This window comes from Rhinoderma darwinii, chromosome 2 (assembly GCF_050947455.1).
Source record: "Rhinoderma darwinii isolate aRhiDar2 chromosome 2, aRhiDar2.hap1, whole genome shotgun sequence".
NCBI classification, from domain to species: Eukaryota; Metazoa; Chordata; class Amphibia; order Anura; family Rhinodermatidae; genus Rhinoderma; species Rhinoderma darwinii.
In genome coordinates this window covers 114,457,341-114,482,363 of record NC_134688.1, presented here as the reverse complement: position 1 = coordinate 114,482,363, position 25,023 = coordinate 114,457,341, and the positions used below count along the sequence as shown (strand labels likewise).

Genomic DNA, 25,023 nt, shown 5'->3' with positions numbered 1-25,023 from the left:
TATTTTTTTTCTTTCTTTTACACCATGTTTTTCCCCTGTAACTCGAGCTGCAGAGCAGCCCCAGTTACAGGGGAAATCAGCCCTCTCATAGTGACGATTGTCACTAATAGGGCTGTGCTGGGCCTAGTAAGACCCAGCAGCAGTCTGTCAGTAACAGCACCCGGCGATCATGTGACCAGTCACATGATCACCGGGACCAAAAGAGACAGCGGCGCGGCCACTGCCTCTATTCCTAGACACAGCGTTCATTAAGGGCTGTGTACAAGTGACCAGAGAAGACAGAAGCAGCGAAAGCTGCTTCTATCTTCTCCTCATGGTCCCCGGCAGTCACTGACAGCCGGAGACCCGACATTCAGCTGCCCGATCGCTCGGGCATCAAGTTAAAACCAGAGCCGTAAAAAGTCTTCAACGCTCACTTGGTCAAAAGTAAAAACACGCCCAGTTGTCTATTAAGAAACTAATTCGCATAAATCTAAAATTGTTCAGAACTTGCTCAAAAATGATTGTTTTTCAAAATAAAAACCTCCGTTATCTGCATTACAGCGCGGATCAGATTATGCAGGAGATAGGGCACTTATAATGTGGTGACAGAGACTTTTTAAATGCAGCAGTCAAAAGTGATCGCTGCATTTAAGGTATTTGCAGCTCATCGGCACCCCAGCAATAAAATTGCATGGGTTCCGGTGGCTGCAATGGCAACCGCAGTCCTAATACTGGCCTCCCGGTCTGCCTAGCACGGAAGCTGTTCAGGCCCCGTCTGGAGGCGGGGGCTGAAAGGCTTCCGTAGCTGACGGCAAGATAGCGCCGGCTCATGAGCTGAGCTGGCGTCATCAGCGGTGGATGTCAGTTGTATGTTACAGCTGACATCCACCTGTAACTGCAGGAACTGGAGCTAGCTCCGATACCTGCCATTAACCCCCTTAGATGCAGTGATCGAAAGCGCTCGCTGCATCTTAGAGGTAGCTATCAAATTGGCTGCCATGCACTCAGGGCTGCCGACTGCTGTTATGGCAATGGGAAGCTTAACAATGGCCTCCTGCTCTGCCATTACGGAAGTAGCTTAGGCCCCGCCGGGAGGAGAAGCCTAATTAGCTTGCTGTCAGTGAATGACTGACAGATCTAATACATTGCACTACATAGGTAGTGCATTGTATTAGGAAAAAAAAAATCTGACAGTTGGACCTTCATGTCCCCTAGTGGGACTATAAAAATGTTGTAAAACATAATAAAAGTTTCAAGTAATAAAATACAATCGCCCTTTTCCCTTATCAAGTACTTTATTATTGAAAAAAATAAACCATACATATTTGGTGTGACCGTACCGGCCTGAACTATAAAAACATGTTCATTCCACGCGGTAAACGGCGTAAAAAACTATACCAGAATTTCCGTTTTTTTGGTCACTTTGCCTACAAATATTGGAATAAAGTGATCAAAAAGTCGCATGTATCCAAAAATGATACCTATAAAAACCATAGCTCATCTCGCAACAAAAAAAAGCCCTCCTACAGCTCTGTCAACGAAAAAATTAAAACGTTATGCTTCTCACAACTTGACGACAGAAAAAATACATTCTTTTTACAAAAGTAATTTTATTGTGCAAAAAGTTGTAAAACATAAAGCTCTATAAATTAGGTATCACCGGAATCGTACGGACACGCAGAATAAAGTTAACAAGTAGTTTATAACGCATGGTGAACGCTGTATAAAAAAAAAAACTAAAAAACTTTGGCAGAATTGCTGTTTTTTGGTCACCTTGCCTCCCAAAAAATAGGATTACAAGTGATCAAAAGTCGCATGTACCCCAAAATGGTACCAATAAAAACTTCAGCTCGCCCCGCAAAAAAAAATTCCTCATACCACTACGTCTATGAAAAAAATAAAATTAGTTAAGGCTCCAATAAGTCAGGAAATAAAAATGTACAGTTGTGCAGGCCCGAGGGGAACATTTCTTCTGTTTCAAGAGGCGAATTGTCAAGGCCCTAACATTAGGGAACCAGGAAGGGGAGGGCCCGAACATATCGACTGGACGCGCGGGCGCCCGTATTATACCAGGATAATACTTTCCCAGCAAAATTCCCCAAACTGCAAAGGTGCGGAGTGTGGACCAAAAGGGAGATAAGTAAGGACACCATATATCAGTGCAAGACTGCCCTGTGCAGAAAGGATTGTCACAGCTTAACACACATCTATGGATTATTTTATTGTTTACCCCATTATTATACCCCCTGACTATGCCCCTGATGTACTCCTACCAAGCAAAATCCATGCTCCAAAAGCCAAATGGCGAGCCCTCCCCTCTGAACCCTACAGTGTGCCCAAACAGCAGTTTACTTCCACATATATGACCGCCATACCCGGGAGAACACTTTTAACAATGTTTGGGGTGTTTTTCTACTGTGGCACAAGCTGGGCACGACATATTTGCCACTGAAATGGCACATCTAGGGAAAATTTGAATTTTTACTTTGCACCATCTGCAGCGCAATCATTTATGGAAAAGACCTTTGGGGTGAAAATGCTCACTACACTCCTTTAATAAATGCCTTGAGGGGTGTAGTTTCCAAAATGGGATCACTTATTAGGGGTTTATTTTATTATTTCACATCAGAGCTCTGCAATTGTGAACCAATACTTTGTAAATCTCCAAATTAGGCCTCAACTTCGCATTGTACTCTTTCACTCCTGAGCCCTGTCAAATGTCCAGGCAAAAGATTAGGTCCACATGATGGGTGATTCTAAAACCGGGAAACACAGCATAATTAGAGAGCTGTCTTGTTATTATGGCACAAGCTGGGCACCACATATTGGCATATCTATGGAAAAAATACAATTTTCATTCTGCAAAACACCTGCGGGGTTAACATGCTCACTACACCCCTAGGTGAATACCTTGAGGGTTGTCGTTTCCAAAATGTGGTCACTTCTGGGAGGTTTCCTCTGTATTGTTCCCACAGGGGCTTTGCAAATGCTACATAGCGACCAGAAACCAATACAGCAATATCTTCACTCCAAAAGCCAAATGCCGCTCCTTCCCTTCTGAGCCCTACTGTGTGCCCAAGCAGCAGTTTATGACCACAAATGGGGTATTGCCGTACTCTGGAGAAATTGCCTTACAAATGTTGGTTCTTTTTTTTTTTCCTTTTATTTGTTGAGAAAACGAAAAATTGAGCTAAAGCTACGTCTTTATGAAGAAAAAGGATTATTTTTATTTTCTCTGCCCAATTCTAATAAATTCTATAAAACACCTGTGGAGTCCAAATGCTTACTACACCACTAGATGAATTCCCCAAGGGGTTTAGTTTCCTAAATGGGGTCACTTGTGGGAAGTTTCCACCGGTTTGTCCCCTCAGGGGCTTTGCAAATGTGACATGGCCTCTGCAAACCATTCCTGCTAAATTTGAGCTTGAAAAGCCAAATGGTGCTCCATCCCTTCTAAGCCCTGCCATGTGTCCAAACAGCCGTTTATGACCACATGTGGGGTATTGTTTTACTCTGGAGAAATTACTTTCCAAATGTTGCGGTGCTTTTTCTCCTTTAGTCCTTGAGGAAATGAGAAATAAATTAGCTCAACCTACATTTTCTTTGAAAATATGTAGATTTTCATGTTCACTGCCTACTACCAATAATTTTTGCAAAAAACCTGTGCGGTGAAGATACTCCTTATACCCCTAGATAATTTCCTTGAGGGCTGTAGTTTCCCAAATGGGGTCACTTTTAGGAGATTTCCATCGCAAGAGCCCTGCAAACCTGACATGGTGCCTAAAATATAGTCTAATAAAAAGGCCCCAAAATCCACTAGGTGCTCCTTTTGCTTCTGAGGCCAGTGCTTCAGTCCAGTAGCACGCTAGGGCCACATGTGGAAATATTTCCTAAAACTGCAGAATCTGGGCAATAAATATTGAGTTGCGTTTCTCTGGTAAAACTTTGTGTTACAAAAAAAATGGATTAAAAATTAATTTCTGCAAAAAAAAATAAGAATTTGTAAATTTCACCTCTACTTTGCTTTAACCCCTTAAGGACGCAGCCTAGTTTTGGCCTTAAAGAGGCTCTGTCACCAGATTTTGCAACCCCTATCTGCTATTGCAGCAGATAGGCGCTGCAATGTAGATAACAGGAACGGTTTTATTTTTAATACTTTTACTAGCTGGGCGCTCTGACGAGAAGTATCATCCACTTCTCTTCAGAATGCCCAGCTTCTGCCAGATCACGCTGTGACGTCACCCACAGGTCCTGCATCGTGTCAGACGAGCGAGGACACATCGGCACCAGAGGCTTCAGTTGATTCTGCAGCAGCATCGGCGTTGGCAGGTAAGTCGATGTAGCTACTTACCTGCAAACGCTAATGCTGCTGCAGAATCAACTGTAGCCTCTGGTGCCGATGTGGCCGACACGATGCAGGACCTGTGAGTGACGTCACAGATCTGCACTGCCAGAAGCTGGGCGTTCTGAAGAGAAGAGGATGTTACTTCTCTTCAGAGCGCCCAGCTAGTGAAAGTATTAAAAACGCCCTGATGTACGCACATAATACACACCCACTTGGACTTTTGCAAGCCTCATTTGCATAACTACAAAAATGGTCATAACTTGGCCAAAAATGCTCGTTTTTTAAAAATAAAAACGTTACTGTAATCTACATTGCAGCGCCTATCTGCTGCAATAGCAGATAGGGGTTGCAAAATCTGGTGACAGAGCCTCTTTAAGACTCAGAGCCCATTTTTCAAATCTGACATATTTCACTTTATGTGGTAATAACGTCGGAATGCTTAAACCTACCCAAGCGATTCTGAGATTGTTTTCTCGTGACACATTGGGCTTCATGTTCGTGGTAAAATTTGGTCGATATATTCAGTGTTTATTGGTGAAAAATTGCAAAATGTAGAGAAAATTTTGAAAAAACGTAATTTTTCTGAATTTAAATGCATCTGCTTGTAAAACAGACGGTTATACCACCTAAAATAGTAACTAGTTCACATTTCCCATATGTCTACTTTAGATTGGCATTGTTTTTTGAACATTCTTTTATTTTTCTTGGACGTTACAAGGCTTAGAACATAAACAGCAATTTCTCATATTTTTAAGAAAATTTCAAAAGCCTTTTTTTTAAGGTACCTCTTGAGTTCTGAAGTGGCTTTGTGGGGCCTATGTATTAGAAACCCTGATAAAACACCCCATTTTAAAAACTAGACCCCTCAAAGTATTCAAAACAGCATTTAGAAATTTTTTAACCCTTCAGGCATTTCACAGGAATTAAAGCAAAGTGGAGGTGAAATTTGCAAATTTCATTTTTCTTGCTGAATTTCAATTTTATTCATTATTTTTTTTCTGTATCACAGAAGGTTTTACCAGAGAAACACTACTAAATATTTATTGTCCAGATTCTGCAGTTTTTAGAAATGTCCCACATGTGGCCCTACTGCGCTCGTGGACTAAAACACAAGCCCTAGAAGCAAAGAAGCACCTAGTGCATTTTGAGTCCTCTTTTTTATTAGAATATATTTTAGGCAGCATGCCAGGTTTGAAGAGGTGTTGAGGTGCCAAAACAGTAGGAATCCCCCAATAGTGACCCCATTTTGGAAACTACACCCCTCAAGGAATTCATTTATGGTTGTTATCATTTTGACTGCACAGTTTTTTCACAGCCCGTATTTGAATTGGGCTGTGAAATGAAAAAAATGTCATTTTTTCCAATAAAATGTCATTTGTGATCAACATTTCTTATTTTCACACGGAACAAAATACCCCATTTTGTTGCCCAATTTGTCCTGAGTGTGGCAATACCCCATTTGTGGTGATAAACTGCCGTTTGGGCCCATGGGAGGGCTCAGAAGGAAAGGAGCGCTATATTTTTGTTTGAGTCCAGATTTTGCTGGATTGGTTTTCGGGTGCCATGTCGCATTTGCAGAGCCTCAGAGGTATCAAAGCAATGGAAACCCACCAAAAGTGACCCCATTTTGGAAACTACACCCCTCAAGGAATTCATTTATCGTTGTTGTTAGCATTTTGACCACACAGTTTTTTCACAGCACCTATTTCAATTTTTTCCAATAAGATGTAATTTTTTATCAATTTCTTATTTTCACAGGGAACAAAATACTCAATTTTGTTGCCCAATTTGTCCGGAGTGCGGCAATACCCCATTTGTGTTGATAAACTGCCGTTTGGGCCCATGGGAGGGCTCAGAAGGAAAGGAGCGCTATTTGTTCTTTGAAGTCCAGATTTTGCTGGATTGGTTTTCGGGTGCCATGTCGCATTTGCAGAGCCCCAGAGGTATCAAAGCAATAGAAACCAACCACAAATGACCCCATTTTGGAAACTACACCCCTCAAGGAATTAATTTATGGGTGTTGTGACCATTTTGACCCCATAGTTTTTTCACAGAACTTATTTGAATTGGGCTGGGAATGAAAACAAAATTATTTTTTTCAAATAATATGTCGTTTTGGCTGAAAATGTCTTATATTCACAAGAAACAAAATACCCCATTCTGTTGCGCAATTTGTTCTGAGTGCCGCAATACCCCATTTGTTGTGATAAACTGCCGTTTGGGCCCATGGGAGGGCTCAGAAGGAAAGGACCACCATTTGGCCTACTGGGGATTTTCTAGTGCGAAGTCATTTATGCAGAAGCACCTGAGGTACCAGTACAGTTGAAACCCGCAAGAAGTGACCCCGTTTAAAAAAAACTACACCCTTAAGGCATTCATCTAGAGGTGTAGTGAGCATTTTGACCGGAGACCTACACCCCATAAACTGTAATGTGGGTTCTCCCGGGTATGGCAATACCCAACATGTGGCTGTTATCAGCTGCCTGGGCACACAGCAGGGCTCAGAGGGGAAAGACGAGGGGGGATAAGCTGTGCGGAGTGCATCAGGGTAAGTAAAATTGGGGTAAAGTATAAACCAAAGGATGTATGATCAATTTTAAAACACTCTTTCATACAGAGCTCTGGTTATTCGGGACACGTGTCACATTGATATATTGTGTCATCCCTTATCGCCCTCTTATAGCAGACTTTGCACCTCTTTTGACTTTTTCCCTTCTTGCCAGTTTGGGGAACTTTTCCTGGAAAGTGTTGCCGCCCTGGTACGATGCGTGTGGCCCCGCTTCCAGAAGTACTGGGTGCCTCACCTTCTTGGTCCCTGAAGATTAGGTTCTTGATAATCACCTCTTGAAATTCCAGGAAAGTTCCCCTCTGGCCTGTACATTGACGTAGCACGTACACATTGTACAAAGCCATCTCTATGATGTGCACGGCCAGCTTCTTATACCACACCGCATGGCGCTGTAGGGCTTCAGGACTTGATCTGACCAGTCCATCCCTCCCATGTACCTATTGTAGTCCAGGATGCAGTCTGGTTTGGGGGTGGCCTTTCCTTCATATATCCTAAACCTGTAGGTATACCCTGATGCACTCTCGCAGCTTATACATCTTCACGCCATACCTTGCCCTCTTACCCGGCAGGTACTCGCGGAATTGAACCCTCCCTTTAAAATGTACCAGGGATTCATCAATACAAATACACTTCTCGGGGTGTATGATTGGGAAAACCGGGCACTGGAACGGTCTAATAGGGGTCTCCGTTTATACAAATGGTCAAAACTGGGGTCATCTTGGGGTGGGCACGGCTCATAATCAGTATAATGTAAGAAGCGAAGTATTGCCTCATTTATTTTTTTAGGTTCCAGTTCAGTTCTGAAGTTGCTTTGAGGGGCCCATATATTAGAAACCCCTATCAAACACCCCATTTTAGAAACTAGACCCCTCAAAGTATTCACAACAGCATTTAGAAAGTTTATGAACCCTTTAGGTGTTTCACAGAAATTTAGAGCAAAGTAGAGGTGAAATTTACATATTGTTTTTTTGTCAGAAAATCCTCTTTATACCATTTTTTTTATAACACAAAAGGATTTATCAGAGAAATGCAACTCAATACTTATTGCCCAGATTCTGCAGTTTTAAGAAATATCCCACATGTGGCCCTAGTGCGGTAATGGACTGAAGCACCGGCCTCCGAAGCAAAGGAGCACCTAGTGGATTTTGAGGCCTCTTTTTTTTATTAGGCACCATGTCCGGTTTAAAGAGGTCTTGTGGTGCCAAAACATTGGGAACCCCCCAAAAGTGACCCCAATTTGGAAACTAGACCCCTTGAGGAATCCATTGCCGTTTTCTTGGGGTGCATGCGGCTTTTTGATCAGTTTTTATTCTATTTTTAGGTGGCGTGGTGACTATAAAACAGCAATTCTACTATTGTTTTTCTATTCATTTTTTTTTTTTTTACAGCGTTTACCGTGTGGTTTAAATGACATATTCACTTTATTCTGCGGGGCGATACGATTACGGCGATACCAGATGTTTATAGTTTTTTTTAATGTCTTATGGCGTTTGTACAATAAAATACGTTTTGTAAAAAATCATTCACTTTTTGTGTTGCCTTATTCTAAGAGCCAGAACGTTTTTATTTTTCAATCAATAAAGCCGTGCGAGGACTTATTTTTTGCTTAACGAAATGTAGTTTCGATCAGAACCATTTTTCGGTACATGCGACTTTTTGATCTCTTTTTATTCCATTTTTTGGGAGGTGAAGTGACCAAAGAATTGTGATTGTGGTTCGGTTTATTATTATTTTCTTTTACGGCGTTCACTGTGCGGGATAAATAACGAAATAATTTTGTAGTTAAGGCCGTTACGGACGCGGCGATACCAATTATGTATAGTTTATTTGTTTGTTTATATATTTTTATTAATAATAAATGACTGATAAGGGAGAAAGGGGGATTTTTACTTTTATTACTTTTATTTTCTTATTTTTACACCTTTTTTTTTTTACTTTATTACTTTGTCCCACTAGGGGACATGAGGGAAGGAGGCCCTGATCGCTATTCTAATACACTGCACTACATGCGTAGTGCAGTGTATTAGAACTGTCAGCTACTCACTGACAGCAAGCATAGTGGGTCCTGACGTTGTCAGGACCCACTAGGCTAACGTCTATGGCATAGCCGGACGCCATTGTTTGGTGTCCGGTTGCCGTAGTCACTATCGCCGGCCGCTATCGCGTAGCAGGCCGGCGATGGCAGCTTAACCCCTAAAAAGCCGCGATCTCTATAGAACACGGCTTTTAAGGGGTTAATCAGCGGGGACACAGCGATCGGTCCCCGCTGTAGGAGCTGTGACAGCTGCTGTACGAGACAGCAGCGTCACAGCTCCTGTATGTGTCGGGAGGACGGCCGAAATGGCCGTTATTCCCGAGACGTACTATTGGGTCATGGAGCGCGAACGATACAGCTGCCATGACCTAATAGTACGTCCAGGAGCGGGAAGGGGTTAATTCCTGTGGAACGTCTAAAGGGTTAATAAATTTTCTAAATGCTATTTTGAATACTTTGAGGGGTGAAGTTTTTAAAATGGAGTGACTTATTGGGGGTTTCTAATATAGAAGGTCCACACAGCCCATTCACAACTGAACTGCCCCCTGTAAAAATGGCCTTTTGCAAATGTGGGAAATTTCTGCTAAAGTTCTAAGGCTTGTAATATCCTAGAAAAATAAAAGGATGTTCAAAAAACGTTGCCAATCTAAAGTAGACACATGGGGATGTTAATTAGCAACAATTTTGTCTGGTATAACTGCCTGTCTTACAAGCAGATACATCTATATTTTGAAATTTCTCGCAAAATGTTGGTGCTTTTCACAATTAAATACTGAATGTTTCAAGCAAATTTTGCCAGTAACATAAAGTCCAATGTGTCACGAGAAAACAATCGCTTGGATAGGTGAAAGCATTCCGAAGTTATTACCACATAAAGTGAAACATGTCAGATACACTCCTCTGTACAACGCCCACTTGGTCAATAGTAAAACACGCCCAGTTGTCCATTGAGAAACTCATTAGCATAAATCTAAAATTGCTAATAAAGTGGTGAAAATAGTTTTTTTTTAAAATAAAAAGCACTGCTGTCTCCTACATTACAGCGCCCATCTCCTTATGTAAGAGATAGGGCACTTATAATGTGGGGACAGAGTCTCTTTAAGCCAGTTTTTGGCCTTGCTTTAGCCAAAACCAGGAATGGAAGCTAAATAGATAAAGGAAAGCCTTAACCCCTTAGTGACCAGCCCATTTTAGGCCTTAATGACCAAGCTATTTTATTCGTTTTTCTATAGTCGCATTCAAAGAGCTATAACGTTTTTATTTTTTCATCTACATAGCTGTATGAGGACTTGTTTTTTGCGGGATTAGTTGTGCTTTTTAATGGCACCATTTTTGGGTACATATAATTTTTGTATTAACTTTTATTAACCTTTTTGGGGGGGATTATAAAAAAACCTGAAATTCCGCCATTGTTCTATGCGTTTTTAAATTGACGCCGTTCACTATGTGACGTAAATAACATGACACCTTTATTCTATGGGTCGGTACGATTACGGCGATACCACATATGTGGAGGTTTTTTTATGTTTTACGACTTTTGCACAATAAAAACACTTTTGAACTAATATTATTTGTTTTTGCCTCGTCGCTTTCCAAGAGCCGTAATTTTATTTTTCCATTAATGTAGTGATTTTTTGGGCTTGTTTTCTGCGGGACAAGACGTAGTTTTGAATGGTACTGTTTTGGGGTACATGGGACTTATTGATTCATTTTTATTATGACTTTTTTGGGGGGCAATGGAAAAAAATTGCAATTTCGCCATTGTTTTTTGCGTTTTTTTTTTACGGTGTTCACTTTGTGGTTTAAATTACATATTAACTTTATTAATGGAGTCATTATGGTCGCGGCGATACCACATATGTGTACTTTTTTTTTTTTTTTACACTTTTACTAAATAAAACCACTTTATGGAAAAAAAATGGTTTTATTTATTTTTTTACTGTACTTTTTATTAATAATCTTTATTTCACTTTGATGACTTATTTTATTAGTCCCACTAGGGGACTTTACTGTGCAATGTTCCGATCGCTGCTATAATTCTCTGGTATACTTCGTATACCAGAGCATTATTGCCTGTCAGTGTAAATCTGACAGGCAATCTGTTAGGACGTGCCTCCGGCGCGTCCTAACAGGCATATGTCCAGGGCAGACCTGGGGGCTTTTATCAGTCCCCCGGCTGCCATGACACCCCATCGGAGACCCGCGATTGCATTCGCGGGCCGCCGATGGGTGACAGAGGGAGCGCACTCCCTCTGTAAACAAAGTTAAATGCCGCGGTCGCTATTGACGGCGGCATTTAACGGGTTAAACGGCCGCGATCGAAGTAAACTTCGATCGCGGGCGTTGGAGCAGGAGCTCAGCTGTCATCAGACAGCAGAGCCCCGGCTCCTGCCTGCACGGGAGACCCGTGCAGGACTTAGACTAGGCTGACGTGAAAAGGCGTCAGCCTAGCCTAAAGCCCATTAGTGAATCACGTAAAAAGGCGTATTAGTGGTCACTAAGGGGTTAAAGTGTCTCCTCTCCTGAATCCAATTCTGATTTTGGCTTAAAAAATGCATGCGAAATCTGGATCAAATCTGCACTGTGTGAGCAAGGCCTTAAGGCTCTAAATCCTAGCACTGTGAGGCTGGTCCTGCTTCCTGTATTTTCCAGGTTGAATGTGAAGATAACTGTTCCATCCTTCTCACCGGCAAAAGTTCTGTGGTGCAAACGATATCACAGCCACAAACTTCCAGCAATGTAAGGGGACGTGTGCTGACCTCCTACTTTCACAGCATCTGTGCCCATCGTAGCGAAGCGAAGAATCATGCAAATCCCCATCTGTGGAGGTTTCATGTATTGAGTTCTCGCTGTGCTCTTACTGAACAGTAACCGGAATGATTACTTTATGCAACCAGGTCGTGCTAGTCTCCATGTTAAGACTGTCGTCTATTGTGTACATGTGTATGAAGTGGTAGAAATACGCAAATATTTTTCTTTTGGGTCTGGTACGGTTTCTTGTAAACCGTTCCACTACGGAAATGTGTGCTCTAAACTTCAAATGAAGAAGACACCTGCAGAGATACATTGGTCCCCATGTATCTATATTGGCTTATTCAGCGTCATTCTTATTTTATTCTTCACTTCAATGTAAGAAGGCTGTAATACTGTGAGCCGCTGCTACAAGTGTGTCGGCGAGTCAGTGTGAGCAGTAAAAAATATGGGGAAACCGCGCTCATATGAGCGCAGCGTCCCTTCAAAGCAGCTGATCAACGGTGGTGCCGGGAGTTGGACCCTGACCAATCACATTGATGGCCTACACCTGTGGATAGGCCGTCAATGTTTTATTTTTTTATTTTTTTGGGGACTGAAACCCTTTTAACTGTTTAGGGATATGTTCACGTGTATCCCGGACCAGGTCTGTACGAGGTAAATTTAAACACTTCTCATATTTTTTACGCAGCGTGTGGATGAGATTTTTTTTTGAAATGTCATCCACCTTGCTGCTACTGTAATACACTGCAAAATTTTCACACTGAAATCCAGTGAAATTCTGCAGTGCAGAAAATGCAGATCTCACAAGAGAAAATTGTAGGTGGATAGGTCATCCGTATGGAAAACCGCCCTCTTCCTGGACAATCCCTTTAAATTAATATTGCCTTGTGAACATGACTGACTGCTGATGAATGGGTGTTGGAATGGCCTCCGGTTTCCTGGTTTATAAATTTGCAAATGTCTGGGGATTTCGTCATGTCAGAGCCAACACAATGCTAAAGGGGCCTAAACGCCGTGTACAATTGTCTCTTGTGAGATCTGCGTTTTCTGGGCTAGATTTGGGTTTCTCCTAAATACCGGTACATGTGGAACAATGCGTCTCTGAAATAAATGAGAAAACACATTGCAGTTACCGGGAGAGGGAAAGCGCAGGAGATGGCGATCACACTGAGGAAAATAAGTGTTGAGGGTAAAGGCCCCACAGAGCCCCATTGATGGGGACAAGATCGGCCAGGGATAATTTTTGGACGTTTCAGGGTAACTAACTTGTTTTTGCCTGATGGCCATGCAAAACGTGTTTGTCACGCAGGATTTGTATACACATGCAGATTGTGTATTTTCTGTATGGCTGCTGGCAACTACTTGGAAGCACAAGCGGTGACTTCTGCGCTTGGAAACACACGCTCAATCTGAACACTGTTCATGGCTGTTACCAACTGATTACTTTAGTTCCCTGTCACAGTACAGGGTCCAATCCAGCGAATGCCACTGTACACAGGAGCGTGCAGTTTTATCAAATAGCGAGTAAATTAATGGCCAAGGTGACCGCACCATTAACACATTAATTTCTATGGAGTGGGGGTGAACATAGAGGAACATAAATTGGGTCACTCAAAAGGACAATTGGTGACCAGTGTCCTATCCCTTTGATGTAGTTATGTCTGCAAAATAGATCATCTCTTTTTAGAAAGAAGTCATCCAAGTAGGCTTCACATTCACATCACTTGTTCCTGGGTTCATATAAAATTTGTTCTTCTCGGTCTGCCCCGCCATGTCATTTTCTTTATTTTTTCCTGTACCGTCTAATATGTGTGTTAACTGGGTATTTTCACACGGAGGAATTTTGCAGGCGGATTCCCGCCACAAAATTCTGCCTCACATTAATTTCAATGGGACGCTTCTGAGTATTTCTGTTAGAGGGGGAAAAAAAAGCGTCCTGCTCGATTTTCAGGCGGATTCCGCCCGCACCTACCGTTGATGTCAATGGAAGGGAAGAATCTTCCTGCCGTCAACACGAATAGTTCCTCGGCGGATTTTGCTGTGGGACCCGCCACGCAAAATCCGCCGTGTGAACTAGCCCATATAGTGTACAGTTGTACTGACACGTGGGTTAATGTATTGTTCAGATGCCGTTTCAGGATACCCTCTTTGTAGTTGTAATGATTTTATTGGCCTACGAGCCTAAACTGCTTGCTCTTCCTCGTATATAGTTGGGAAATAAAGAATAATAATAGTGTTAAACGCACAGCCCGTAAGTTTATTCTTTTAGAACAGATAGAGGGTCAGGGTGACCCATGTGTGATGTAACAGCGGCCGTTCTTGTGGATGGATTGCTAAACCAAGCCGTTTCACTTCCATTGAACTATTGAGTGTTTTCTTGTCACAGATGGGGCAGGTCACATTGACACCGTTTATACCTAGAGCTTCTCCGTAGCCGGTGCACCCATTTTAATTTTTGCTGGCAATTTGCATTGTCTGTTTTTTTTATTTTATTTATTTTTCTAAATTCCGGCACTAAATGAGTGTGTTTGTGTATTTATTTTACTCACACACCATTATGTAGTTTAATGTTTCCACAGTCCATTAGTTTGGCAGTGACGGGAAAACTCCCTGCTCTCGAGCAACCAGTAATGACCGCGCAGGGATTTGCTTGCAGCACTGCATTACCGACGTTTAAAGGACATTTTGCAAATACATTGAATTTTAGTGATCGGATATGCTAAAGATCTATAATGGGCAAATTAATTTTTCCTGGCTTCGCGTGCTAGACCTTCCTGACTCTGAATGCTTTCGTAATCAAATTTGTGTAGTTTGTTGTCGTCCTTTAAAGAAAATAAAATCATCTGGTTTGTCCAGGTCTATATCCTGGTACAGCCTTGCGCACACAATACATGATACCTGAAGTAAATTGTGTGGGTTCTTTTTTCCCCGTCCCTTTTATGTTTTCTGTTCTGTTTCGTTCTGTACTCTGTAGCCCTGATAGTTTGTCGCAGAGACAATGGTACGTTCTACTAGAGTGCTTTATCGTGGATTCGGTACTCTCGTGGTGATTCATTTCTTGGGCACGGTGACCCTGCTCTAGGAAGCAGCCCAGCAGAAACGCTGCTTTATTTACTCATCACTCTTTGACCCGGACTGAAACTTGCTGCAGGTTTTCTTTCTTTTCAGGTCATTACAAATCCATAAATCTTTAACTCCATACCATCTTAAAAGATTATAGTGTGCCCTCTACACCTAAAATATATTCTGATCTATTTTTTTTTTTTTGCTGTGGACTTCTCTGGGTGAAATGTACTGTCATGGTGTGCAGTCAGTCCATAAAGTAGATCTGTTTTCATCTACGCACATCCATACAGGGCAGTCCTCAAAATCTCGGTTTAGGGACACTAATCGAAGGGAAATCCGATATGCCCATTCACTATTTGCTGAATGTCTGTGAATCCCCGGAGCAATGTTCTGAAATACGGTAGAAAGCATTCCTAACAGGGTAGAAGCTGGTATAGTAGTAAAGGTAGGACCAACCCCATATTTATGCCCGCGGATTTTCAATGTTCGGTTTGGGCGTCCACATACCTTTTGGCCATTGTGCGTCTGTTCAGCCATAACATTAAAACTACCTTCCTATTGTGTAGGTCCCCCTCGTGCCATAGCCCCTTCCCGCAGCAGCCTTTTTTCAGGTTTCCAATTTTATTATTTCCTCCCTGCCTTCCAAAATCCATAGCTTTTTATTTTTCTGTCGATACGGTCCTATGAGGGCTTGATTTTTGCTAGACGAGCTGTAGTTTTTCATGGCACCATTTATTGTACCATATGTTAATACGATTACGGCAATACCAATTTTATATCATAATATATATATATATATATATATATATATATATATTTACTACTTTTACAATTAAAAACTTCTCTTGTGTAGCCAAATTCTGAGAGCCATAACTTTTTTTTATTTTTCTGTCGATTTAAGCGGCATGAGGGCATATTTTGAGTGATAAGCTGTCGTTTTTAATGGTACCATTTTGGGGTACATGCGAGGTTTTCATCACTTTTTATTACATTTTTTTTTTTTGTTTGAGGTGAGCAAAAAAACCAACTGATTTTGACGTTTTTTTTACGGTGTACACAGTGCGGGTTAATTGATATATTATAATAGTTAAGACTTTTACGGACGTGGAGATACAATTTATGTTTATTTTTTTTTTTACAATGCTTCAGGGAGGAAATGGGAAAGGGTTTTGTTTTTCTTGAACTTTTTTATATTTTTTTTTGTACAGAAAAAATGAAGGCCCCATGCACACGACCGTAAAACCGCGGACCGTAATACGGTCTGTGGTTTTACGGACCCATTCAGGTCTATTGACCGCAAACGCCTTTCCGTATCGTTACGGATTGATGATCGTGCCGAGAATTATGGAGCATGTCCGTTTCTTTGTTTTACGTCCTGTGCTCCCATACTCTATGGGAGCATGGCCCGAAAATGCGGGCAGACAGCCGTGCCTGCAATTGCGGGCCGTTATTACGGGTGCGGTCGTGGTGCATGGGGCCTAACTGATTTTAATGACAGCGGCATTTAATGGGTTAAACGAGTGGCAGTGCGATCCTGCTAGTTACTTTGGCGTGTAAAATACAGCCGACACCCGCATTGTATGCAGCGGGCTCAGCCCATGAGCTCGATACATACTTCCCCCTACCCGGCTAGGACGTAGGCATACGTCAAATGTCTGAAAGGGCATGTCCGGGCATGTTTGTTTTTTTTAATACTGATAACCTATCCACTGGATAAGTAATCAATATGATCCTGGGGGGGTACGATACCCAGACCCCCACCGATCAGTTGCCTCCGGCACCGGACGTTACGCAGTGGCTGGTGCCGGAAGCAGATGGCTCCAACCACTGTATAGCGGCCGTACTGCAAGTGAATAGGAGCAGAGCTGCAGTAACACAGCACAGCCGCTATACAGTGTACGGAGTCATCGGCTTCCGGCATCAGCCACTGCATAACTTCCAGTGCCGGAGGCAGGAAGCTGGAACAGCTGATTGGTGCGGGATCTGGGTGTCGTACCCCCACCAATCATATACTGATGACTTATGCTGTGGATAGGTCAACACTATGAAAAACCATCCCACGCCCGGACAACCCTTTTAAAAATGTCACTAACACGTTGAGTAATGGACTTCACAAGATCTCTGAAGATGTCCTTTGGTATCTGACACCGAGACGTTGGCAGAAGATCCTTTAAGTCCTGTAAGTTGTGAGGTGCGGCCTCCATAGATCAGACTTGTTGTTCTAGCACATCCCACAGATGCTCGATCAGATCGAGATCTGGGGAATTTGAAGGCCAAGGCATCCCCTGAGTATACCGTGCTATGAAGGGCTGTACTTGCTCTGCAACAATGTTTAGTTCACCGGTTATCCTTCCTTGGACCACTTTTTGCATGTACTTTCCACTGTATACCGGAAATATCCCACAAGACCTGCCACTTTGGAGGTGCTCTGAGTATTGCGTAAGTGAATGTGGTCGCTTTGCAACCCTGCGACTGCGACACCACAAGAAGTACAGCTAGTTTGGATTTGCAAATTTTTCTGCGGATTTAACCAATTCTACATTGAAATCCGAGAATGCTGATTTCAGCCCTTTCAGTCTGGAAATTTTTTAGCATCATGTGGATGAGGTTTGTTTAAATCTCATCCACGTTTCTCGGACTGTAATCCATCGCAGATTGTCGGAAAATCTGCAGCATTTCAGTCTCGTGTGAATCCAGCCTTAGGCTTCAAGCACACATCCGTTGCTATTTGTAGGGCCGTAAATCATGGATCGGTGAAACAGACTGCACACGGATGTCTTGCGTGTGCGCTCCGTTTTTTAACAGACCAAATGAATAGAAAGGCCGAGACTTATCCGTGAAAAACGGACAGGGGTAGGACCTGTTCTTTCTTCCATGAAATGGACGCACGTAACAGTTAAAATAACGGAAGTGTACATGGCCCCGTAGAAATGAATGAGTCAGTGTGCTATCCGTTAAAAAAAACTGATGGCACACTGAGGCCGAAGTGTGTGGTCAGGAAGTAGAATAAGTACATTATTAAGGGGTTAAAACTCAAATCACGTTAACACATGATTTCCAGGTCACGTTTACATTTTATGATTATAAGATGTAATTTGGAATTGTTGATATCGTATGAAAATATTTCTACATGTAAAGGAGCTGCTGCCAAGTGACAGCCATTATAGTGCCATGCTCTGCAAAGTTAGGCTATGTTCACACGGAGTATTTTGGGGGAGGAATATCTGCCTCAAAGCTCCAAACGGAATTTTGAGGCAGATATTCCTCCCCCAAAATACTCCGTGTGAATAGCAATTATCGCGCCGTTTTTCGCCCGCGGCCATTGAGCGCCGCGGGCATAAAACACGCTTTCTCCTGCCTCCCATTGAAGTCAATGGGAGGTCGGACGCGGAAGCGCCCGAAGATAGGGCATGTCGCTTCTTTTTCCCGCGAGGCAGTTTTACTGCTCGCGGGAAAAAGACGCCGACGCCTCCCATTGAAATCAATGGGAGGCGTTCTCGGGCCGTTTCTGCCGAGTTTTGCGACGCGGTTTCCGCGTCAATAAACTCGGCAAAAGACCCCGTGTGAACATAGCCTTACATTCATGATCTGCTCCATCTGTGTGTCAGTCGTCACTGTAGATCTGGAATTGTGTTCATGAAGTTGAAGAGTGCTAAGCATCTAGTTTTTTTTAATCTTTATAGTTATTTCAGTTACTTGTGGCTACTCGAAGTGTGTGTGTGTGTGTGTGTCTATGTATATATAATTGTTTTTATGTAAGACAATCTTTTGTAACTATAGTTGAACCTGTTTCCAAGTCCACAGTATTATCAGCCGTAGCGCACCCCCTCCCAGCTGTATTGACGTCAGCCAGCATGCTATGCATTTATGACAAGGGATAGTTGTACTTGCTTTGCGTGCTGATTGTCTTCTAACTGTGACCAATGTGATGGTAGGTACGTAGGAAAGCTTTTGACAGTGACATAGGTGGGGTTTGGAAAGCATCCGCCTGTAAAATTGTGCGACACGTTCCAGGACTGCTCACAGCAGGTAACTTTAACTCTGGTTGTACTGCACCTTGTCACATAGCTAGTCCCTGGGGTGTTACTCCAGCAGACGGAGCTCCGCACGCTGCTCAGTGTCTTCATACTGGTAAGTAATAGCGCTCCTACATCCTGTTGTGTATTAGTAGGTGTATGTATCATGTGATCTATATGGCATACATACTGTCGTGTATGTATCAAGTGATCTATATGGCATACATACTGTCGTGTATGTATTATGTGATCTATATGGCAGTGCGCACCACTGATGGCTATATGGTCAGTACCGTCCTTTATCTAGATGCGCGCGCGCACACTGTTTTGAAGCTGCTTTATATTTTTGTTCTTGCAGCGGAGCCGGAGTGTGAATGTGTGCAGGTGCTGTCGCATTCCTAAGCTGTTGTAGTGTTCAGAACAGCTGGTAAATGTTAGTCATCTCCAGCTTCATAGTCATCGGTCATGAACTGTTCGTTCTTATTAGGAAATCCATTTCTACCATTTTTTTTCCACCTCCTTCACCAGCTGCGTATGAAGTCTTAAATTCAGTGCAAGGTTTCTTAGACTGCGTCCACATTGTGCGTTTTTGTTGCGTTTTCAAACACTGCCAAAAGACACGCTTGTTTTTTTAAAATACTTATGCATTTGGACAAATTATTTCAGCAGGAAGACTGACCATTAAATCGAAACCGGATTACAGTTAAGCATTTTTAAAGATCGCATGCGTTTTTGTCCGATGCCTTCCTTTTGGCTGATATGCGTTCTTGTAGCATCTTCAGTGTGAACCAAGCCTAAGCGTGCTTTTTAGACTCCCTAATTAGGTGTTTTTTTTGGTACGTGCACTGCTTACAGTCATTTATGTGAAACTAAAATGTATTCCTTGTGATACTTGCCTATATCTGTTTCTGTCGGAGTATGTGATATATTTGCACATCATATGACATGCACACATTGTAACTAGAATTTCCCTAGTTTGTCAGGTTTGACATATTAGGCCCCCTGCACATAGCCGTAGCCGAAATCACAGTCCCTGATTACCGGCACGGACGGCCGCAGACTGTCACCCGCATTTGCAGGCCGGGATCCCATTATAAAGTATTGGAGCAATCCATAAAATCAAAAAATAGAACATGTCCTATTTTTTGCGGATGCTTTCTACGGCCCGGACACCTTTTCTTAAATATGCGGGAAGGTGTCCGTAGGCAGTAGAAATTAATGCATCCGTACTTTGATCCGCCATGACAGATCAAAACTACGGTTGTGTGCATGGGGCCTTAGAGGTAGTCTACAGACTGAATCAATGCTACGTTTTTCTAAGAAGGTTTGCAGCATGTGTGACACATATTTAAAGGGAACTTGTCAGATTGAAAATTCCGTCCAATCTGCAGGCAGCATATTATAGAGCAGGAAGAGCTGAATAGATAGATATGTAATTTTATGGGAAACGATACATCTAAATTATTTTTCATTCTGGGCTTGTGAGTCCAGTAGGCGGCTCACTCAATGAACTGTCTCTGTATGCAAACTCAAACAGGAAAGGCGGTCAATCCTAGTAGGACCGCCCACTGGACTCAATAAATTACAATCCTGAATCTTTTCCCAGAAATTTGTGTCCATCTGCTGCCAAAAGAATGGACACTGTTTAACATGAGCTTACCCTTTTATGAGGAGCAATAAACCCAACTTGTCACCAGGCTGTCCGCTGGTCACTCAGAAATAGAAAGATCTAGAAAGCTAGACACTGGTTGCTATGAGCAACACATTTCTTTCTGGCAGTTTTACTACATTCCCTGGAAAGTAAAGTTTTCAGTTCATTAGATATTCCGATCTCCTTAATGGGTTTAGGGACTGTTCAGAGTTCTGGTTATTGTGATTGAAGTGACGTAAACTTTACAAAAAGTTTGTTAAACAATCAATGTGGTCTACTCATAAAGTCCCTACGTAACATAGCAGTATATGAGAGCTTTGTACTGCACAGAATAGTTAGGACCAGGGTGGAAAAATGACTGTAAACTTTAGGAGCCAGTTGGGCTGGGTTCACACTGCGTTTTTAGCATGCCTTTTTTTTTTTTTTTGGCCTGAGAACTCCCATAGAAAACAACCAAAAGAACAAAGATGCCAGAAGCAAATTCCCAGGATCATGGCCACCTGGTTTAGGAGAGCATTTTTTTTATTTATTTTTTTGGAAAACCCTCCCCCCCCCCCGGTGTATCCCGTCTCTAGATCCACATAAGAATAAGTCTGGTGCGTAGTATTCCCTCTGCTCCATCATATCCAACTTCATGATGGATCTCTATAACGTACATTTGCAGCTGTTGGACAAGTTTCCAGTGTTGTGTCCCATATTTCTTACAATACTTGCATAACTTGGCAGTGATCATCGCACATTACACACACGGATCGTGTCCAGCTGCAGCTCTGCTATGTGAACACCGGGAATCTTATGCCAGAATGTGCATGTAAATCTCCATAGAAATAAAATCAGTAAAAAGGGATTTCACATGAGGCCATCCTTGAATTGTGTGACGTGCCGAGTCTTGGTTTAAGGGAATGTAGAGGTTAATGGGATATAGAGTTTTCCAGTCTTTCTAGGTCATGCTGTAGAATGGCCACGCAGGCAGAAGTTCATCTGAACGTCCATTGGATCTGCTCACTGCTGAGGCGGAGCCACCAAACTTTCTTACAAGAACTACTTCAAGCATCAGTCTTCTGGGTTAAAAGATGATTTTATGGGGTACTGTACCCCCCCCCCCACATTTCTGCATCATTGTGACGCTGCTTATTGCCTTGTAGTTACTGCAATTGCTTAATGTTTCTCGGACTATTTAAGAATTACACGTGTAGAATTGACTTGAAGTGCTCGCTACTAAAATGTATTGGATTTTCTGTGCTTAAAAATTCACCTTTTTTTTTGTTTTGTTTTTTCTCCCTCAAACCCTGTTTTTTTTTTTTTTTTTTAATTAAATTATTCTTTCTTCTGACAGATCCTATAGGCTTTGTCTTTGACGTGCAGTCAAACACGGTCATGGCTCAAGGGGGCTCATATGAGAATATGAAGGAAAAGGTACGGTAACTAAGTTGGAGTCCTAATCGACTTCACAGCAAAACCTTTCAAATGCTTCTTCTCGTTTCATATTTGATTAGTAATTGTAAAAAATTGCTCATTGCTTGAAAGGGAATCAAACAACCCCCAGGGGGTAGCATTGAAACGTGTAGTCATGTAGCTGTTAATACTATGACCTGTCAGTCAGGAAGTGCCATAATAGTCTCAGTATCTGTTTTTTGTTTCTTTCTGGTTTCTTTTCGTCGGTTCCTTTTTTTCTTAAAGGCATTGTCGTAATCCCACCGTCCCTTCTTCATGTGAATGTGTAATGATGTACTATTGTGTAACCATGTGTTAACATTATGTATGTGTATATATAGATATATCCCTTTTGTAAATAGAAGCCAGCCTGACGATCACCGCTTGTCCAACTTCTATAATCCCCTGGCGATCACTGCTGATTGATGGGGAAGTTTCATCTGGCCTGCAGCAGTAGCTCCTAGACATCTTCACTTTACAGCAATTCAATTCTTCTTTATTGTGAACTATTCTACAGATAATGTGTGTGTGTGTGGAGCTTGCATTGCCGAATCACCGCATAGTCTTGCCAATTTAAAGGGCCCTTCCAGTTAGAAATTAATGGCCTAACCGCAAAGCCCTTTTACACGGGCCGGTGACTGAACTAAACGACCGTTCCCTGCTCATTCGTCGGCTGATCTGCTAGTTTATGCAGCCAATAAAATAGTCAGCAGCACCTCTCCCTCTGCCATGGCTGTGTCAAAGTGTCTTCTGGATAGACAATATCTGATCGGTAGTGGCCCTGCTGATTTGATGCAAGCACTTCTTCCCCTTTATTCCTTACCTGCTCCGTACTGTGAATCGCTGAAACACTTCTAGTGGCAGCTCACAGTATTACAGCTTGCTCCCATTCGAATGAATGGGAGAAGGCTGTAATACTGTGAACCACGGCTACAAGTGTGTCGGCAAGTCACAGTATAAGCAGTGACCGGAATCAAGGAATGGCAGCGCTCGCATGTGCGCCACGGTCCCTTCAACACAGCTGATTGGCGAGGGAGGCCAAGAGTCGAACCTCCACCTATCAGATATTGATGGCCTACCTTCGGGATAGACCATCAATATCTTCTAACTGGAAAGGCAAACCCCCTCTGTGTCCAGTGTAATATTCAGCCCCTGAGACTTCCTCCTTTTATCACAATTCAATGGCCTTGATATGTGGCTTAATGGTTTCAACAAGTAATGATTATACGGTTATTAAAGGGTATGTTAAAGTCCCTTTTAGACGGGCTGATAATCTGGGTGAACGAGCACACGTAAACATGGCCGCAATCAGCCGACTAACAAGCAAACGCTGATTCATCGATCTCATCTTTTTTCGCCACCATTAAAATGGTTATTTGTCATCCGCTCGTCTCTCCGTGTAAAAAGATGTGCTCCTGATATGCAAACTGTACCCCCTTATCAATACTCCATGTAACTAGAGCAAAGCCGCGCCAGGTGCCATGCTGTTATTGTGGATCGTAAGCTGGCAGAAAATCTGCCCGTGTAAAGCCACCTTAATTCAGTTCTGAGAACTTCTTGAACCCTTTATATTAATTTGTGAACAATATCAGTAGCTCTATATTGGATGCCGATTGTACTTTGTGTTCCTTTAAGAATCCTATATGGAATTTCCCAAAATAACTTTGAATAATTGTCGCTTTTTTTTTTCTAGATTAATGCAGTACGTTCTGTTGTTCCCAACAAGAGTAACAATGAGATTATCTTGGTGCTCCAGCACTTTGATAACTGTGTGGACAGGACTGTACAAGCGTTCATGGAAGGTAGGTTGTAGCTCATAGGGGAGCCAGGGTCACAAACTGATTTACTAGGCAATTCTTCGAGAAGCGAGTAGTCTTACATTATTTCTGGTAAACGGTTAGTATAGAAATTTTGTATCCATAGAACACTGTGCTGTTGTCTCTCATAAAAGAAGTATCAAGCTATGATGCTATAATTTTTTTTTTTAGCCTATTCATACAAATATCTTCTTTTCATATCCATTTTAATGGTTCATGTACTTCGTGTTCTGGTCCATGTTCTTCATAGTTTTAGAAGGACTATATTATGGCTCTTCTCTTGGCAACTCCGGAATAGATATTGATTCCCGGAGTGGCTTCGTAATCGTTCATGAGCCCCATTCTACAGTAGCGCCCCTTTACATTGCCTATTTTAGTGCTCCCTCATCGTTTTTCAAGAAATTGGAGCTGAAAACCAGAAACAAAGTAGGAAACTCCATTCTATACTTGAATACGTAGACCTGATTTACAGCCATGGAAACCTCCGATATCCTAAAGAGAGAAATAGTTTTACATTTGAAGCCATATTGTCCTAAGGCCTTATTCACACGAACGTGTATTACGTCCGTGCTACGCGCATGGAAATCACGCGAGTCGCACAGACTTATGTAAGTCAATGGGGCCGTTCTGACAGGTCGTGATTTTCACGCAGCGTATGTCCGCTGCGTAAAACTCACGACATGTCTTATACTTGCCCGTGGTTCGCGCAGCACGCACCGATTGAAGTCAATGGGTGTGTGCAAATCGTGCGTGGCACACGGAAGCACTTCCGGGTGACGCGCCTGATTCGCGCTACAGTTGTTAAAGATGTGAAGGGAAACATAAAAGCCCCTCCTTCTTTACGGTTTCGTAACATAAAAACAGAGTTTCATAATGATGCCGGCTGCGCGAAAATCACGTAGCCGTGGCCCATATACAGATGCCACACTGAACTTATGCGCGCGCAAAACGGACACGTTCGTGTGAATAAGGCCTAATTCTGTGCAAGTCTATTTTATATTTTTTACTCTGATATTAAATCATAAGTCAAAGTCCCCCTTTTTGTTTACCCTTTCACGTTTCCTCCCACTCAATTTCCCAAGACTGGTTAGATCAGTAAAACAACCTTATCATTAATCTGTAAACAGGCTGTACAATATAATATGACACCCATTCTGGACTATCATACAAACCTCTGTCAAAAAGCCAGGTTATTCCAGACGACATAAATTTGTACGTAAGTTGTCAAGTATATGGCAGAGGTACTGCTGCCCCGTACCATAAAACAATAGGCGCTCCATGTGCAGCAGTAGGGTACCTTCATACAGCACATTACAGAGCATTGCGGAATCCGATGGCGCATGCCACAAGATTA

The 25,023-nt window shown here is 42.4% G+C and overlaps 1 protein-coding gene across 4 annotated transcripts in view; it reads left to right on the top strand.

Moving 5' to 3' along the window:
* SPATS2 (spermatogenesis associated serine rich 2) overlaps positions 1–25,023 on the top strand; it is an 87,642-nt gene that overhangs the window by 48,987 nt on the left and 13,632 nt on the right. For all 4 annotated transcript variants that reach the window (XM_075852171.1, XM_075852170.1, XM_075852169.1 and 1 more), the window contains 2 exons: positions 21,755–21,834; positions 23,546–23,654. In XM_075852171.1, the coding sequence (XP_075708286.1) occupies positions 21,755–21,834; positions 23,546–23,654 (189 nt within the window). The remainder of the gene's footprint in view (positions 1–21,754; positions 21,835–23,545; positions 23,655–25,023) is intronic.